Below are 18,830 nucleotides of genomic sequence, written 5' to 3' on the forward strand. Positions count from 1 at the left end.
GTTAAATAGTCAGATAGATGCAGAGATATAGATATTATTGGTTACATGATACAATAGTTTGTTAGCGTTAAGTAATTGATAAGTTTAAGTTTAAAGGGATTTTTTATATAAAAATGCCTGAAAGGGAAAGAACATTAAACTATTATTAAAACTAGGTATAGAACGTTAAACTATTGCCAATATATAATTTAATTTTAATGTGGATTTCTTACTAAAGTAGAACTTAAGTAAGTTATAAAATGTATCTACATACTTTCCCAGTGCTAAACTACAGGCTGAGTTTTAATAAATTGTTAAGCAAATTGTTATTTCATCAATTGTTACTGTTAGAAACAATTAAACTAATGTGGTCGCTGCTATAGTTTATGTATAAATATTATTGTATTATAAAATTTAATTGTTGGCTAATTACTTATAGGTTATAAAATAGTTTTAGGAAGTTTTCTCTAACGAGTTTGATGTTTCGTTGTCCTGTTTCGTGGCAATTTTATCCATGGCAGCCACAGCAGCTTCAGCTAATTGGTGGGTGGCAGCATCATTTGATTTTAGGAAATACGTTATTAAATCTATGGGCAAGGGAAACACTATAGTGGAATTTTTCTCTGCTGATATTTGACTTAAAGTCTGTAAAAAATAAAAGTATAAAAGAAAACATATGATTTATTCATGATTTTATATGAAAACAAAAAAATATTTATTCATTTTACTTGTAAATATCTTAATTGTAAAGCAGCTGGCGAACCGCCTATAACCTCTGAGGCTTCTCTCAATGCACGCGATGCCTTTTGTTCACCTTCTGCGGCTATGACTTTGGCTCTGGCTTCGCGTGCTGCTTCCGCCTCCGCTGCCATGGCTCTTTGTAATTGCACCGGAAGTCGTACATCTTTGCTGAAAGTGTGCAAAATATAAATAAATAAGTAAATAAAATTGTGTGTTTATTTGTAAATGTGCAACACTTTAGTTTAAGCAGAGATTTCTGTTGCTTTACGTTTTATATTTATTGTAACATAGCTATAGAAAACTATTACTTACATTTCCACACGCTCTACTTTAATGCCCCATGCATCGGTGGCTTCATCCAATTGTAGCTGGTAAATAAAATGGTAGACAAAATAAATTACAATTTTAGTTTTCTTAGTGAAATTTAAGACGGCACAATTTGTCTTATATTATTTTATAGTTTGTTTGTGCAACAAATGTAAATGCAAGAGATTTAGAGAATTAATTTGTATTAAGGAAAATTCTATTTTTGCAAAGCAAATTTTGATAAGTTTGTCAAAAATCGCCTTACAAATTCATATGGTTACTAGCTGACCCGGTGCGCTTCGCCACCCCAATTAGAAGAATGAAATAGTACTATTAAGAGTCACTTTGTGAATCTAATTGTAAATGTCTAATTTCATATTTCTGGGTCCATTATTATAGAAAATGCAAAAGAAAGTTACCACTAAAGTCACCTTTTGTGGAATCAAATTCACTCATAATCTGAGTGCTTAATTTAAAATTTTTGGTTTATTATTATAAAATATTCAAAAGTACCATTACAATAAACAAATAGTACCATTGATTATCACTTTTGAATTCGCATTCACTAAACCATAAGCCGTCAAGTTTAAATTTTAAATTTGTATAGCATTTCCTATATTATCAACTAATTTTGTTTCTATAACACTTAATATTTAATAAATTATTACAAAACCGAAAAAAAACCCGAAACCAATCAGTTTTGAAATTCTTCGGTTTTTTGAAAACTCTAGGTCGATTATTATAGAAAATTCAAATAAGTACCCATGAGAATAAAGAAAAATTACCAAAAAGTATGCCCTTGAATATTCACTTAGGATCATATAGGCCTAATTTCATATTTCTATGTCCATTATTACAGAAAATTCAAAAAGTACCATTAGAATATATAAAAAGGACCAAAAAGCCACCTATTGTGTTTTTCCACTCACTCGGGTCCATATAAGCTTAATTTCATGTCTACGTTCATTGGTGAAGAAATTACTAAAAGTACCATTCGAATAAAGAAAATGTACCAAAAAGTATTCCCCTAGAATTCTCACTCACTTAGGACCATATATGTTTAATTTCATATTTTTATGGAATATTACAGAAAATTCAAAAAGTAATATAAAAAAAAATACCAAAAAGCAGGCACTTGTGGATTCCCACTTACTCGGGTCCATATAAGCTTTATTTCATGTTTCTAGATTCATTGGTGAAGAAATTACTAAAAGTACCATTCGAATAAAGAAAAAGTACCAAAAAGTCTCCATCTAGAATTTTCACTGACTTAGTATGTATGCTTAATTTCATGTTTCTAAGTCTATTGTTATAGAAAATTAAAAAAAGTACCATTATAATAAAGAAAAAGTACCATGAAGTATCCGCTTCGAAAAAGTACCAAACTTATATTTTTTATTTTTTGATAAGTAAAGAATACGATTTAAAATTTGTTTCTATGTTTATGGGTTTAAAAGATACATAGGGTGCCAAAAAAGTACCAAAATACAGTTTTTACCCGTTTTATACCGTAAAAGGTTCGAATTTCGAAAAAGTACGATACACCTGTCAGCTTATTTTATAATTGGAGTAACATGCAATTTTAAGTTTTTTTTGTATCTTTAATAGTTTTGAAGATATAAGGTTACCGAATTTACCCATTTTTACCCTTTTTTATCCCCTAAATGTTCGAATTTCCAAAAATCCCTTCTTATCGGATCGTTTTGGGGAGGAAGGAACCCACAGTTAAAATTTCCTGATTCTAGCTTCAGTCGTGCGATGATGAATAAGTCAGTCAGTTAGTAACCTTACTCTTTTATATATATAGATAACTATTCATTAGCTTTAAAAACGTTAAATCGTGAATTTTTCTTCGACGGTAGTGAAGATGGTTATAACAAGAATTTATAGAGACCGAATTAATTGTTCATGACTACAAAACTTTAATTCAAAAAAATTGCAAAAATATTAAAAAATAAATTTAAAAAAAAAATATTTAAAAATTAATTTTGAAAAAAAAAATTTTGACATAAAATTTTTGTCATAAAAAAATTCAAAAAAATTTTGAAATGAAAATTAAAGAAATATTTAAAATTTTTATTTCAAAGTATAATTTGGTGAAGGGTATATAAGATTCTGCATATCCGAATATAGCTCAAACAACAAAGAATTTGCAAAAATTTGCTTATTGCAAAGTGAGATTTGCAAAGAATATAAACCCTTATCACTTTGCCAATATATGAAATTTGATAAGTGCAAAGTGAAAAATTGCTAAGTTGTTTATGAAATAGGGCCCAGTAGACAAATAGACAATCATTACTTGTGATGAAAAATTAGTCCATTACAATAACCAGAAACTTAAGAGAGCACGGCCAACCAGCCGAATCGACACCAAAGCCAAATATAAATGGCGCTAAGGTCATTCTCTATATTTAGTGGGAGCAATATGGATATATCTATTATGAACTGCGGAAATCTGACCAGACATGCAACTGATCCGTTTGAAGCAGGCATTGACCAAAAATCGCCCAAAATGTGCGACCAGACATAAAACCTTTTTTCTTTTGTTGAAATCATTTTTCATCAGGATAAATAATTCCGTATCTCGGGAACTGTTGGAGATATTGTTACGAAATTTCACATGGTTGGAGCTGAGGTGTTTCTGAGATTTGCGTTGCGTTTGATTTGCGTTTGTTCAGCTTCCTAGCGCTACTGAAGGTCATATTTGGCCACCTCGTGTCTCAGGTTTATTGAATTATTTTTTTTTTAATTTAGCTTGACATTTTTATGTTTTTTTTAGATATGGCGGGCCTACGGAGGGTCGACATTTATTTTTAAAATATCAGCTATGAAAACAACTTGCTAACAGTTATCTCGTCCCTATAAAAAACCCATATAATTTTTCTTTTGTAATAAAAAAATTTCTTCGGGACTATATACAATTTATATGATCCGGAAAGATAACTTAATGCAAAAGCGTGTAAAATAAATTTTGGATCACTTAAACGCCCAATTTTTAAAACAAATTTTAGATCTGAGTAAAAAATTCTAAAAGCACCGATCTTCAATAAAGCTTCACATTTGTATAACCCTATATGCTTCTTTAATATCTACAAAGTTTTTTTACTATCACACGGGAAATAACATCCAAAAATTGAGTTTTTGTAGAAAAGTACCTACTGTGGTACTTTTCTACAAAAACTCAATTTTTGGAACACATTATCCGCGATGTACGTATTTCGGTATTTTAAAATAAAAAATGTTAAAAATTCTAATACAATTGATTTGCGAACATTTCAGTCTATGTATGTGAGTTCCAAATTTTGTTTTGATATCTTTAACCGTTAAAATTTTACATTTTTTTTCTATTTTTCTTGGTGGAAAATCACCATATTATAATTGTTTTAGTTTTTAAGGTAAAGGACGTCCCAGAAATTTATAGAATTATTTAATTTTACTAAAATATCAATCCTTACGTCCAAAGGTTTTCACCAATATCAAATAATTTTATAAAAAGCATTTATTAACACCTTAGAAGTTCCACAAACCTTGCACCCTTTGACAAATTTTTACGTTTTTTCATATATGAGGAGCCGCAAAAGGTACTTTTTCGCATCTTATCAAAAATTGGTTTTTTGGTATTTTTATAATATTTGGGTTGAAATCTTCTAGAAACAATCAAGTCAGCAACATTTTTTTAATTTTTTTACTAAGTAAATGGTTTTAAAAACATTTATACTTAAAAAAACATACAACACTAGTATAAAACGAAAAAAAATATTTAATTTCAATTTGTTTATATATGAGATAAGGATTAAAAACATTCATTTAAAATATTATCGTTACAAAAAAACTCATAAAAAACATACTTTTTAATTTTGTTTTTAAAAAAACGTACTTTTTTTCTTTAATTTTTAACAAAAGGTTCTTTTTCCGATATTAAAATGGTTTTATATCAAACATCTTTAACATTTAATGTGGTGACTTATGGCAGTTAGATGTATCTATTAGGGTATTCGAATTATTCGATTTTTCTCTTGTTCGAATAAAACGAATAATTCGAATAAGAGATTTTAACTTGTTCGAATAATTCGATCACACGTTTAAAATTGATCGAATTATTCGAATAAATTAAATTTGTTTAAAAAGGTAAAGAATGAAGTTTTGTTGTCTGTTTTTTAATATTTTATTGTTAAAGAAAAACAAAAAATAACGTTAAAGTTAACAATTCAAGTATTGATAATGTTAAAAAACATTCAAAAACAAAGTCCATCATTAAATTTTCAATAGAAATATTCTGATCAGATTAACTCCCGAACAATCTACAAAACAATTGCAAACCCTTTAGTTTCCGATTTGGAGCTATGCTTTAAACAATTTGAGCTAGTTGGGCATGATACTGAATTCAAATACAATATAAAATTGTATTTGAACTAATTCTTTAGTAAATTAATTATTCACTATTTCTAAATTATTTATAAAAATTGTATTATTCATCAAGCTCCTATCATCGTTTCCGAATATTTGCTTAATAAATTGAGCTTGGGGTATTACACAATAAAGGGAATCTGTCCAAAGTTTGATATCATTGTCAGTGAACGTGGCTAATTTGAAGTCAGGCAGTGTATGATTGACGCATTTACAAATACGCAAAAAGTTTATTACCATGTTAGACAAAGATGTTCATCGATGTTCAAAATCATGTATAGGACGAATTCCATGCTTTTCTTCCAACAAAACGTTAGTTTGCAATATTTGTGTTTATCATTAGATATATTAAATATTTTACAACACTTACGTACGCGGTTAATAACATCACTTATATACATATATTTTAAGATCATGGCCTTCATCTATTTCAATGTAAACATTATAAATGTCATCCTCAATATCACTTTCGACGACCGTTTCAAAATCACATTCTCCATCACATTCAACTCCACTTTAATCTAACTTAAAATTTTCATTGGTTCAAGTCCTAAGTTAAAAATTTTGAAAGATTTGTTTTTAGAATTGCAACTTCTTGCAGTAATATTTATATATTTATTGAAGGAGCTATCGGAACACTCATCTACAGTGATCTAAAGTCCCTTTTCCTTTAGTTATTTGACGAATTTCAGAAACAATACAATTTTTGTCACTATTACTTATTTAAATTTGAAATTATGAAAAATTTTAAACAATTTAATAAACTTAAATATATATGAACATTTATTCGTTTTATTCGATTATTCTACATAAAATAATTCGAATTATTCGTTATTCGAAAATGGTCATTTTTAAATTGTTCGAATAATTATTCGTAAAAAATTATTCGATTAATCGAACGATCATTAGTCGAATGAATACCCTAGTATCTACTGACAAGTAAGAAACTTGTTACCATTTCCAGGTTCATGCAGTTTTTTAAGGAGGCGAAATAAATAAAACTCATTTTCCCAAAGATTTTAAATGTGCGAAAACGTACCTTTTGTTCTGCGGCTCCTTATATTTCATACAAAATAGGGAATTTCGTAACAGTATCTCAATATCTCCCGAGATACCGAATTATTTCCAAAAAAAAAAAATACTAAACCTCTGTGCAATGCTAGCCCACATGTGGCAATACCTGTTAAAAAGTATTTAAAATGAAGTGGTTGCCTCTCCCGCTTTTTAGTCACAAAATTTTGTGTCTTTAAAAAGAATTTTTCACATTTGTTTGTTCAAATTAAACGTTTTTTTCTCTAAATAACTTCAAATCCATGAAATTTAGTACCTTTCTTCACATAAATATTTAATTACCAAAAAAAAAAACTTTATATATCATTGACTTAATCCCAAAAATCTAAAATATTCATTAAATTAAAACAAATTTCATATTATAATTTGATTCTTAAATCCTTAACAACACTCTATCAACGCTGTTCCACTTTCCCAAATGCATTTAACAAAATATAATTTAAAAACAAATGAACACTTAACCGAATAGCACATCTTACACTACCTATTTGTCAAAATCTAAAATGTAAAACAGAAAACACAAAAACCAAACAACACACAAACACTTTCCTTTAACTTTACTTACCTGCATAGTGCCGGAAATCGTCATACGTTCACTGAGTATCTCATGTAAATGTCTTGTACCCATTGTATTGCGGAGTGTTGTTTGCGCCAGCAGACGCGTTGAATGATGAGCATTTTCAACGTTCGCTATGGAAACGGTTGCATTTGAGACGCGATAATAGACAACAGCATCCACTGATACCGTAACACTGTCTTTAGTAAGGACCTGATATAACAGCAAATATATAGATAAAACAAAAATACCTTCAACAACATTTATGCAATATACAAATACATGTAATATTTAGGTGCCTTGCTGCACAAAGCACACAAACAATAAAAAAAAAAAAAATTAAATGAAATGAAATGAAATAGTACAATATTTGAGCAGGGGTGTAAATATCTATATAAATATTTAATATAGTGTATAGTCAAACATCAAATATGTATATATGTATAACCATTTATAAAGGGTGTTTTTTTTGAGATTGAGAACTATAAATTACAGCTGATTTGACAGTTCTTGGTTTTTTGGAGGTTAGTTTAGTTTGGAAACTTATGATGAATAGACTCACACCAGATCAAATTTATTTTGAAAGTCATGATTCAATCATAATATGATTTGAAATCATAATAGTCCATCATATCGACCCCTTTGCGCGAAATTATCGTATGTTACATTTTTACATAGTAAAATATTATACCTATTTTCGCTATATTTATGGAAATATTACTACTTATGTTAATTTTAACGTATGTGAAATTTAATTTACTAAATCGGTTTTTGTATAGCATTTTTAATTTGGTATTAATGATACCAGCCAAAGCAAAAAAATGTAATAATAAAGCTCTCCTGTAAAATTTTGTATTTGTGACATACGAAAATTTCGCGCAAAGGGGTCGATATCGATTAATTCGAGAAACCATGAATCGTTTTCGCAATACATTTACTCTTAACGAAAGATCATGTAATGGTGTGCAGCGTAGCATTGATGATGATCCAAAAGTGTCAATTCGTCATCGTGCTCATCAGTTAAACTTGGTTTCATCCACTTTATGGACAATTTTTCGTACACGATCATCGTTCCCGCTGTACATTTAATGAATCGGACGAAGGAAACATCGCTATTGACCCACAATTTAATTTGAACATTTTGTTCAGAATCACACTTTTGGTCAAATGCCTAGTCAATGAACAGAATTGCAGCATTTGGTGCGATGATAAGCCAGAATCCATTATCGAAACACAATTACGTCCATAAACAAGTAATGAAGTCCGACCATATGATACCCTACACCATTCTAATTACACTGTGCTAGTTGAAAAAACTGTCAAGCGGGGCACCCGGTGAGTTAAACTAATTCGGGTACGCTGAATTCAGTGGTGCTAACCGTTTTTTAGGTTAGGTCGTATTTTCGAGATATACCGTTATTTCGAAAATGGATGAGGTTGCACAACATTCGCGTAACTCAAAACGGTTTAGTTTATTGAACAAACTGAAAAAACCGAAATTCTTTAATAATCGACAGTTTAGAAATATAATTTTTTTTTAGAATTTTATATGCATTTTTCAAGTTTTAATGCCGTTTTAAAAAAAAATTTCGAAATTTTTCTAAAAAAATATTTATTTTTTGCCGAAAAAAAATTTATATTTCTAAAACGACTGCGAAGATTGTAAACATGTTAAGCTTTACTTGAAGGTAATTTCATTGCGGAATTTCATTTTTTTCAGTTTATTCAATAAACTAAACGGCTTTTGAGTTAAGCGAATATATGTTGTGCAACCTCCTCCATTTTCGAAATAACGGTATATCTCGAAAATACGAGCTAACCTAAAAAAACGTTTAGCACCACTGAATTCAGCGTACCCGAATTAGTTTAAGCCGCTGGGTGCCCCTCTTGACAGAAAAAAAGTTTAAATTTCGTGCATAGTGTTATTTACCAATCGCAATAAAATAAGGTGGCATGACTTCTGTATATATGAAACAGATTTGTGTTGAATTTTATTAGAATACTAAAACTTTTAAGAAATCTATACTCATTAAAATGATTTTCGGAAGTGGGCATTATATGGGAGCTATGATTAATTATGGACCGATCGTTATAAAATTTAGTGATATGACTTTTGTATATATATAATTTATTTGTGTTGAGTTTTATAAGAATATCAATATTTTTAAGAGATTTATGCTAGTTAAGGTGATTTTCGGAAGTGGGCCTATATGATAGCTATGACTTATTGTGCACCGATCATCACAAAATTTTATGAGGCGAGTTCGACTTATATAAAACTTATTTTTGCTGAATTTGGTTTGGATATCTATATAACTAGGATATTTATGAGAGCTTAACTATTTTCAGATAGGGCAATCGTTTAGGTGCTAGGAGAAATAATGTTCCGATTCTAATCAAATTAGGCTTCGTTCTTGGAGCAATAGAAAAGCTTGTACCAAATTTATCGACTCAGAAAGTGATCCTGAGCAGATTGGTACACTTTAAGGTAAGTGTTGGGGCTATATTTTACACGTTACAAACATTAGCACTAACCCAATATACACTCCCCACTATGATGGTGTAGGGTATAAAAACTTTATGGGCCGGTAGAATTAATGGTCTATATGCCATCACAAATAACGATCTTTACAGAACGTTACAGTCAACGGTGATTGATATAACTTTCTTGTGCCTCAATCGGAAGACATTACTATTGCAGATATGAGGTTTCAACCTATCACACAGCGCTTGATATTATCAACATTGAACGAACGAAAAATTTCAAGAAATGGACCTGTTAATAGACCGCCTCGTTTATGTGTTTTGACGACATTAGATTATTTTCTCTGGGGTATGCAAACGAGAGAACACTTGGAAGCGTATTTTCGACGTATTATTGCCTCAATACAGCCGGATGTTTACTGCGAATGGTGTGTGAAAATTGGACCAGCAGCCACTTGATGGAAATTATATTTCAACATTAGTGCCATAAAATTATCTAATTATTGAGTGTATGAATTAAAAATTGTTTTCAAATTTTCAGCTTTATTTTGAGAGTATTAGCCATTGTTAGATATGATGCTTTCCCATCTTTCTGGATAAATATGGATTCAGAGCCAAAAGAAATACTCATCTTTTGAGGCTAAGAACGATTCAAGCGAATCAAGTTCCAACGTAATCTGTATCCCAGAGAGAGCGTTCTTCGCACGCAGAGAAAAAAATATAATTGGGCATGGTTACTGTAACCATTTAAATAGTGTTACAAAACTTGTGGTAACCATAATATGGTTAATTTATGATTCACATGATTGTATCAACCATATATATGGTTACAGTAAACAAATATATGTTTGTGACAACCATATTTTCGGCAAATTCTCGCTTCAAATGAACTAGTTGCATTCGGAACAGGTTCCATGTGATGGTCTGGCCAGATTTCTCCCACCAAATACAGAACATTACCGTAGAGCCATGGACATTTGGCTTTGGTATCGATTCGGCTGGTTGGCCGGGCTTTACATACGATATCTTATGCTTCGGGTTATCTTAATGGATCCATTTTTCATCGCAAGCAATGATTCGGTGTAAAAATTATTTTCTTTTATAGCGTTCAAGGAGCATTTCAGACATGCAAAATCGTCTTTCAAGGTCTATCGACTTCAATTCGTAAGCTCTTGTTGAGTTTGACAACAATCATCATGGTTTGGCTGGCCTGGACGATTTTTGTCTTCCGTATCAAAATCACCACTTCTGAACAGAACAACCATTCTCTCGCATATTGAAACCGGTGGAACATATTCACCTTCAGCTTTGGTGAGCATTCGGTGTGCTTCAACGGCACTTTTTTTCAAATTAAAGAAGTAAAGCAAAACTTTCCGCATATAACGCTTTGTTGGTACAAAATTGTACATTTTCGAAGCAAAAAAAACTTGGTTGTTTACACTATAATGTTCAATAACTAAGTGAAAATAAATGACAGATATGTTCCCTTCAAAACATCTTATAAGTTATTAAAAACGCCATATACAATAAATCCAGCATTTTTAAGTCATAATAATTCTTTTCTCTGTTTCATTTCAATTTAAAGTTATCCGCCTCTATAAATAACACCCTTTATATGTATGTACAATATATATAAACAAGTATTTACTTAAATTCATGTACATACATACGAATATATACATACAAATAATACAAAATACAGTTCAGTGAATAATTCCTTCATTTTTTTATCTCACTTTGTGCATCATGAAATCACTAAAGAAAACTGATACATTTTATTATGATTTTTTTGGGGGGGAAGGCGTTATGAGTAAGAGTATTAGGGCAGATCATCATTTATCATGGCTTCAATATTTATTAATACTTGTTTCAGGTTGTAAAAAAGGATTCAGTTGTAGTTTTACAAAGTGAATATCCAAATCACAATAATATTCAGTGTGCTTTGCTATTTCATTTGTTATTGATGTTATTTTTCATCCATTACTTTGATTTCAAAAATCAAAGTTAAATATGAATGTATATTTTATGAATGAAGAAGAAATATTGTGTTATTATTTAAAATATATACAAGCTTATGAATGTATGCCTATAGTATGTAAGTATTAGTTATGTAAATAAAGTATTGAAGTTTTTTGTAAAAATAAAATATAAGTAAGTGATTTATAACCAAGCTCCGAAGTTTTGTTAACGACTGAAGTAATCTAATTTGTCACTAATTTTAAGACTATTAAAGTAAATTTGAATAATATTGTTTTGCTATCACTTATAGAGTACATAAAATTCCACTTTGATTACACACTTTCCTGCTTTTTTTTAAACTGCCACTAACTGACATATTTAGTTCATAGATTATTTTGTTATAATAACAATTCTTTAGCAAACGTAAGATTAAAGGTCAATTCCATAACAACTAAAAATTTATTACAATTATGTAGTGTCAATCATGTTGTCAATTGCTGAAGAAATTAAATGAAAAAATTATATGAAAACAACTTTAATCATACATGTTGATTTCTATGAATTTTGAAATTTATTGAATGCTCATATCCAAGTAAAAATTGTTAAACAATTGTTATGTAAGAAAGATAGTGAAATCAATGTGGGTATAGATTTTGCAAATATTACCCAATTCCGGCTTAATTTTTAAAATTTACATGTAGAAAAACTCAAACAAGTAAGAATATTGGGCTTATACATACACTACCAATTTCTAATTTTGAGGTTTTATTTTTCAAGATATTTGCACTTAAGTTTAGTAGCCATGCAATCATGTAGAGTAGATGGAACTTTGTTTGGATAAGACCATACCAATCAATGAGCTAATGGTATTAGATCAATACTAAAAACAAGTAAAAAGAGTAATTGATGTTTATATGAAACGAATCTCAGATAGGTTTTTAGTACGTTTGCAATTGAGAAACTGTATCATATTATTAAAAAGCCGGACTGAAAAAACAGTGTTATCTTTTCAACAGACGCTGCGCTAAAAAAGTATTGAAGGGAGATTATGCAATGAACCTCAGCCTTGAATTCTAATTTTTATTCACATTTTTCTATCATATCATACATGTGTACATTTTATATAATCTTTAATCAGTCTTTTGAAGATACAGTCTCAGGTTTTTAAATTTACAAGAGGTATTTTCTATAATTACCCATATAAGGAGTGAGATCGAAAAATTCTTAACATACATATATGTTTATAAAAAAGAAACCACTAAACTTACAGCTTTAATTTTTTTTTTATTTGATTGAAATTATTATTACAATTTACAAAAAAAATTATTTTTATAGTTTTAATCACTAGTGATGAAATTTTGAACCTTTTTCGGAAACCCTTCCATTAACGTTTTTATAGTGCTTTCTGTCACTTTGCTCGAACATGTAGTCCATCTCCGTTTAAAATCTACCACACTTTTGGACACCTTTTTTGTACTCTTCAATTCTCTTTTAACAAGAGCCCAATATCTCTCCACTGGCCTTAGCTCCGGGCAGTTTGGAGGATTTGCCTCTCTTGGTACAAATACCACATTATTGTTCTTGTACCACTCAAGGGCTTGTTTGCCATAGTGACAGGATGCCAAGTCAGGCCAAAAATAAGTGGACACATTATGAAGTCTTATGAATGGAAGCAGCCTTTTTTGTAAACATTCCTTGATGTAAATTTCGGTATTTATAGAGCCCGTTGTAACAAATGAGTGGCTTCTTTTGCCGCAACTGCATATTGCTTGCCATACCAAGAACTTTCTGGGAAATTTTGTCTGCTTTTGGGTCCTAAACTTTTCTTCAACATTCCCTCGAGCATCAGCAACATAAAATTTTTGACCTGGAAGTTGCGAAAAATCTGCCAGAACATACGTTTCGTCATCCATTATGCAGCAAGAATATTTTTTTATAAAACTTGACTTCAATTTCCGTGCTCTGTTTTTGGCCTCTAAATTTTTAGTAGCGTTCCTGTCAGGAACTTTTTGAGCCTTGTATGTTTTTAAACCTGCATTAGCTTTAACTTTTCGTACCAAATAGTCCGAGCACTGAGCTAACCGGGCTGCTTTCCTACCGGATGTGTTGGGAGCTCTTTTGAAAATGCGTTCTATTTTTTTGGCTTTAGAAACATCTACCTGAACCAGGTTTTCTATCAACTGACAAGTTCTCCCGGTACTGTTTAATAACATTGGAAACAGTTTGACGGCAGACCTTTGTATGCTTGGCCAACTTTTTGTAAGACCAAGTTGGGTTTTGTTGAAAATATTTAATAATTTCAGTACGCACTTTTTTCTGGTCACTCATTTTAATCAGATTAACAAAAAAATTAATATAATTGACATTACACATAATAACTGACATGTTTTTCAAAGGTAACTTGATCAAAAAAAAATTCAAATAATACTTGGGTTAAAAAATGTAATGAAAAACGTGTGTTAAGAATTTTTCGATCTCACTCCTTATAGGTATATCATATCAGATCAGGAACCAAAATCGTAGTTACCCTGCTCACTAGAATAAAATAATTACAGTACGATTTGAGTGACAGAAGTGCCGCCTGTCATACTAATATACAGTCTATTCCAATATCTCCCACACTAAACCACATAACTGTTTTACTTCTTTAATTTAAAAAAAAAAGTACCGCTAAAGCTCACCGATTGCTCGTGAAAGCTTATTAAGGTGAATGTGTTCCATCGGTTTCAACGTGCGAGAGATGGATTGTTCGGTTCAGAAGTGATCATTTTGAATTGAAAGACAAAGTTCGCCCAGGCCAGCCAAAAAAGTTTGAAGACCAAAAATTGGAGGCATTATTCCATGAAGATTGTTGTCAAACTCAACAAGTGGTTGCAAAATCATTGGGAGCTACTCATGCAAAACGTTTGTGAGCAGCAGGATTCAGCCAAAAGCATGAGCTTGAACGCTATAAAAGAAAATAATTTTTGCAGCGAATCATATCTGGCGATGAAAAATGTATCTATAACCCGAAACTTAAGAGATCGTATGGGAATTCCTGCCAATCCATGGCGCTGAGGGGTCCTATATATAATGAGCAGCCGAAATCTGACCAGACCATCACCGAACGCAACTGAATCGTTTGAAGCGAGAATTGGCCGAAAAACTATCAAAATATGCGGCCAGACATGAAACCGTAATATTCCATCATGACAACGCTCGGCCACATGTTGCAATACCTGTTAAAAGTATTTAGAATGAAGTGGTCAGTTTCGATCGATGCAGAGTGCTCTCTCTGGGATACGCTTAATTTCACAACAGAATATCCGAAATTGTCTTGATTCGTTCATTTGGCTCGGAATCCATATGTTGCCAGAAAGATGGGAAAAGATCATAACTAACAATGGCTAATACTTTGAATAAATTTATATTGGATAAATGTTCCAAAATAAAAATCCCCTCATTTTTAAGTTATACACCCAATAAATTATTTAAAAAGTACCAGAAGAATAAAGAAAAAAGTACCGTAAAGTCTGCCCCTTAGATTCTCACTCAGGGTGTGATGCTTAATTTCACGTTTCCAGATCCATTATTGCAGAAAATTCAATAAGTACCATTATAAGTACAAAAAAGTACCATTAGTTATTCCCTTTTATATTTTTAATACCATTAAGTCTCATATTCTTCATTCTCACATCACTCAGAAGCATATCAGATAACTTTTTTATTTATATTTCAAGTTAAATCATTTAAAATATTAAACAAGTAAGAAAGTATGGTCGGAAAGTATACCCTACACTAAGTAAATGAGCAAAAACATTTTTCTTTTAAAATTTCAATAATGTATATTTTTGAGTGATTTTCTGAAATGGGCCTTATATGGGAGCTACGACCAATTATGGACTGATCACCATGAAATTAGGTCGTGTGATTTATGTCTATATGAAAGTTTACTATGTTGAATTTTGTGAGTATACCAACATTTTTAAGCGATTTATGCACGTTAAAGTGATTTTCGGAAGCGGGTTTATATGAGAGCTATGACTAATTATGGACCGATCGTATCAAAATTTGGTGAAATGAATTTTGTATATATAAATAAATTTATTTGGAGCGAATTTTGTGTAGATACATGTATAAATTAAACATTTATGACCGATAAAGTCCAGTTTCGAGAGTACATTTGTATGGGGTCTAGGTGAAATAATGAACCGATTTCAGGCAGTTTCAATAGGCTTGGTCCTTGGCCGAAATTATATGTACCAAATTTTATCCAAATATTTTAAAGTGATTTTCGGAAGCGGGTTTATATGAGAGCTATGACTAATTATGGACCGATCGTATCAAGATTTGGTGAAATGAATTTTGTATATATAAATAAATTTATTTGGAGCGAATTTTGTGGAGATACATTTATAAATTAAACATTTATGACCGATAAAGTCCAATTTCGGAAGGACATTTGTTTGGGGACTAGGTGAAATAATGGACCGATTTCAGCCATTTTCAAAAGGCTTGGTCCTTGGGCCGAACAAATTATATGTACCAAATTTGATCGAAATATATTCAAAATTGCGACCTATACTCTGCGCATAAGGTTTACATGGACAGCCAGCCTGACGGACGGACATCGTTTAATCGACTCATAAAGATTCTAAGTCGATCGGTATACTTTAAGGTGGGTGCTAGACTAATATTTTTGGGCGTTACAAACATCTTCACAAAAGCATTATACCCTACCCACTATGGTGGTGTAGGGTATAAAAAGAACGGTTAGAAGAAGAAGTTTCTATATCACTATTAATTACACTGTGCTCTAAATTGACACTTTTTTGTTAATGTCAATCGGGCGAGTTAACCTAATTCGAGTACACTGAATCCGGTGGTGCTAATCGTTTTTTTATGTCAGCTTTCGATATAACGTTATCTTGAAAATGGAGGAGGTTGCACTACATATATTCGCGTAACTCAAAAACGGTTTAACTAATTGAATAAACTAAAAAAACGAAATTCCACAATAAAATTAACTATAAGTTATACTGAAACTGTTAATCTGCGCTGTCGTTTTAAAAATATATTTTTTGTTTTAGAAATTTCGTTAGAAAGGTCTTTTTTTATGCCGTTTTAAAAACAAAAAATTCGAAAGTTTCAAAATAATTTTCTAAATCGACACGAAGATTAAATAAATGTTTGAGTCCTACTTAAAGGAAATTTTATTGCAGAATTTCGGTTTTTTTATTTTATTCAATAAGCTAAACCGTTTCTGAGTTACGCGAATATATGTTTATCAACCTCTTCCATTTTCGAAATAACGGTATATCTCGAAAACAAGAGCATGTTAGCACCACTTGCTTCAAATTACTCGACTAAGGTTAATCCGCCGGGTATCCAGCTTGACAGTTTTCCACTGGCACAGTGTTATTACTCTTTTAAAATCCATTAGAAAGTTTCAAATTAAATGAACTGTGAAAATCAGGTTACGTATAAGTTGTGAATTTAAAAAAGCTTTTAATTTAAGTTGTTAAAAGTTAATTGATTTAAAAAAGTTTTACTTTAACAAATATTCATCACCCACATTATAAATCGCTCTTGCTTCGATAAAACCAACTTTTATCTTTCAATACACTGTAAATCTTCTATAGTCTACTAAACATAAATACAGATTAAACCATCTCTTAGCTGAACCTTGACCCCAGTGAAAGATTATCCCTAATATTAAATTTTTTTATATAGTTTTTCATACCAAAAATCCATAAATCAACGAAAACTTTTGTACACACCAGAAAATAAACAAAAATATGCGTAAAAACGGAAACAAGCGATACAGAATGTATGTATGGCAGTAGACAGTGTGGCTTTAATAAAAATTGTAAATATAAACAAGCCACAACAGAATCACAAAAAAAATATATTAAACAACTTTAATAACAAACAAACAATAAGGCAAGGGAAAAATAAAAAACTTGGTGAATATTTATGAAGTGAATAAAAACAAAAACAAAAAAGTTAAGCGAAATGGCACACAAGCCCAGATTTTGATTTAATGAAAAGATGGAAATAAGTAGTGCAGACAAACATTTGTTGGATTTGCAACAGCTCAGAAACTGTAAAACAAAACTTTTAAGAACACAAAACACACAGCACAAATAAATGATTGTTTAAATAATAATAATAAAAATAATAAAAAAACTTGGTTAATATTAAATGAAGTGAAAACTCCAACATAATTCCTTAAACACAAAACTTTAAACTTTGATTACTCAAACGTAAATATAGATTTAAATACAAATTAAAAGAAATTTACCTCTTGTGGTGGTACATCATAAGTGCGGGTACGCAAATCCACTCTATCATAAGAATCAATACAGGGCAGTATAAAGAAAATGCCTATAAAATTAAATTTTAAACATTTAAGTATATAAAGTGTTAATTGCAATTATTATTAAGTAAACTTTATTTAATACAACAATAAAACAAATGCACTTACCAGGTCCTTTAGCACCACCGGCCATTAAACGTCCCAAACGAAATATAACCGCACGTTCATATTCCTGCACCACCTTTGCCATACAATCATAATTACGAACGAAATGAAATTTAACAATTGTTTAAATAAATGCTAATTTCCATATGACAATATGCATGATAGGATACTGATATTTACCTTAAAACACACAAATAGACTAAATGGTAAAGTTAAAATGACCAGAGCTACGGACAGCAGTATCAGTAGTGTACTGCATGTTGAGCCTTTATCTTCCTGCAACTCTTCTTCCACTGTTAATGAAAATGAGGGGGGAAATAAAAGGTGTAAAATTAAACATGTTTTTCAGCATGAATATTTTTATAGAGTTAATATTTATATGAAATTAAAATTGCATTCTTTTGCAAGTAATTTTACAATTTTTTTATTATTAATATATTCTTTAAGCATTGTAGAACACCATGACATATGATTATTATTTAAAATATTTTTAATAATCATACGTAGTGTTATGCTGGTTTATATAAATTTTTAATGGACGAATGATTAATATAACACCGTGTTACAAAACAAAACTTAAAAAAGTATTTAAGCGTTTTGCAGGACAGACTGAGTTTTTCAAATCAATGTTTGCTTTAGTATTCGCTCGTGCAGAATGTATAATGGGGCATGATCTGTGTGGCATGTAACGCCGCACAGTGCTTTGTTTTCATATAGGCAATGGACAAAAATAGAAGGAGTTATTGGAGACGAATAAAAATTAGTGGAATATTACCTTTTGGTAAGATTAAGAAAAAATATAATTCTTGAAAAAATCCGTGAAAGGACACGGGTACCTCCCATATATCCTGAACATATAATTTT

The 18,830-nt window shown here is 30.6% G+C and overlaps 1 protein-coding gene across 1 annotated transcript in view; it reads right to left on the reverse strand.

The window, feature by feature from the left end:
* Positions 1-432: 432 nt before the first annotated feature.
* Positions 433-18,830, reverse strand: part of LOC135955381 (band 7 protein AGAP004871-like) — a 63,363-nt gene continuing 44,965 nt past the window's right edge. Inside the window, exons 3-9 of the mRNA XM_065505732.1 lie at positions 18,147-18,259; positions 17,970-18,042; positions 17,787-17,869; positions 7,070-7,273; positions 1,033-1,088; positions 708-888; positions 433-624 (exon numbers count right to left, since the gene is read on the reverse strand). Of these exons, the coding sequence (XP_065361804.1) occupies positions 433-624; positions 708-888; positions 1,033-1,088; positions 7,070-7,273; positions 17,787-17,869; positions 17,970-18,042; positions 18,147-18,259 (902 nt within the window). The remainder of the gene's footprint in view (positions 625-707; positions 889-1,032; positions 1,089-7,069; positions 7,274-17,786; positions 17,870-17,969; positions 18,043-18,146; positions 18,260-18,830) is intronic.

This window comes from Calliphora vicina, chromosome 3 (assembly GCF_958450345.1).
Source record: "Calliphora vicina chromosome 3, idCalVici1.1, whole genome shotgun sequence".
Taxonomy (NCBI): Eukaryota; Metazoa; Arthropoda; class Insecta; order Diptera; family Calliphoridae; genus Calliphora; species Calliphora vicina.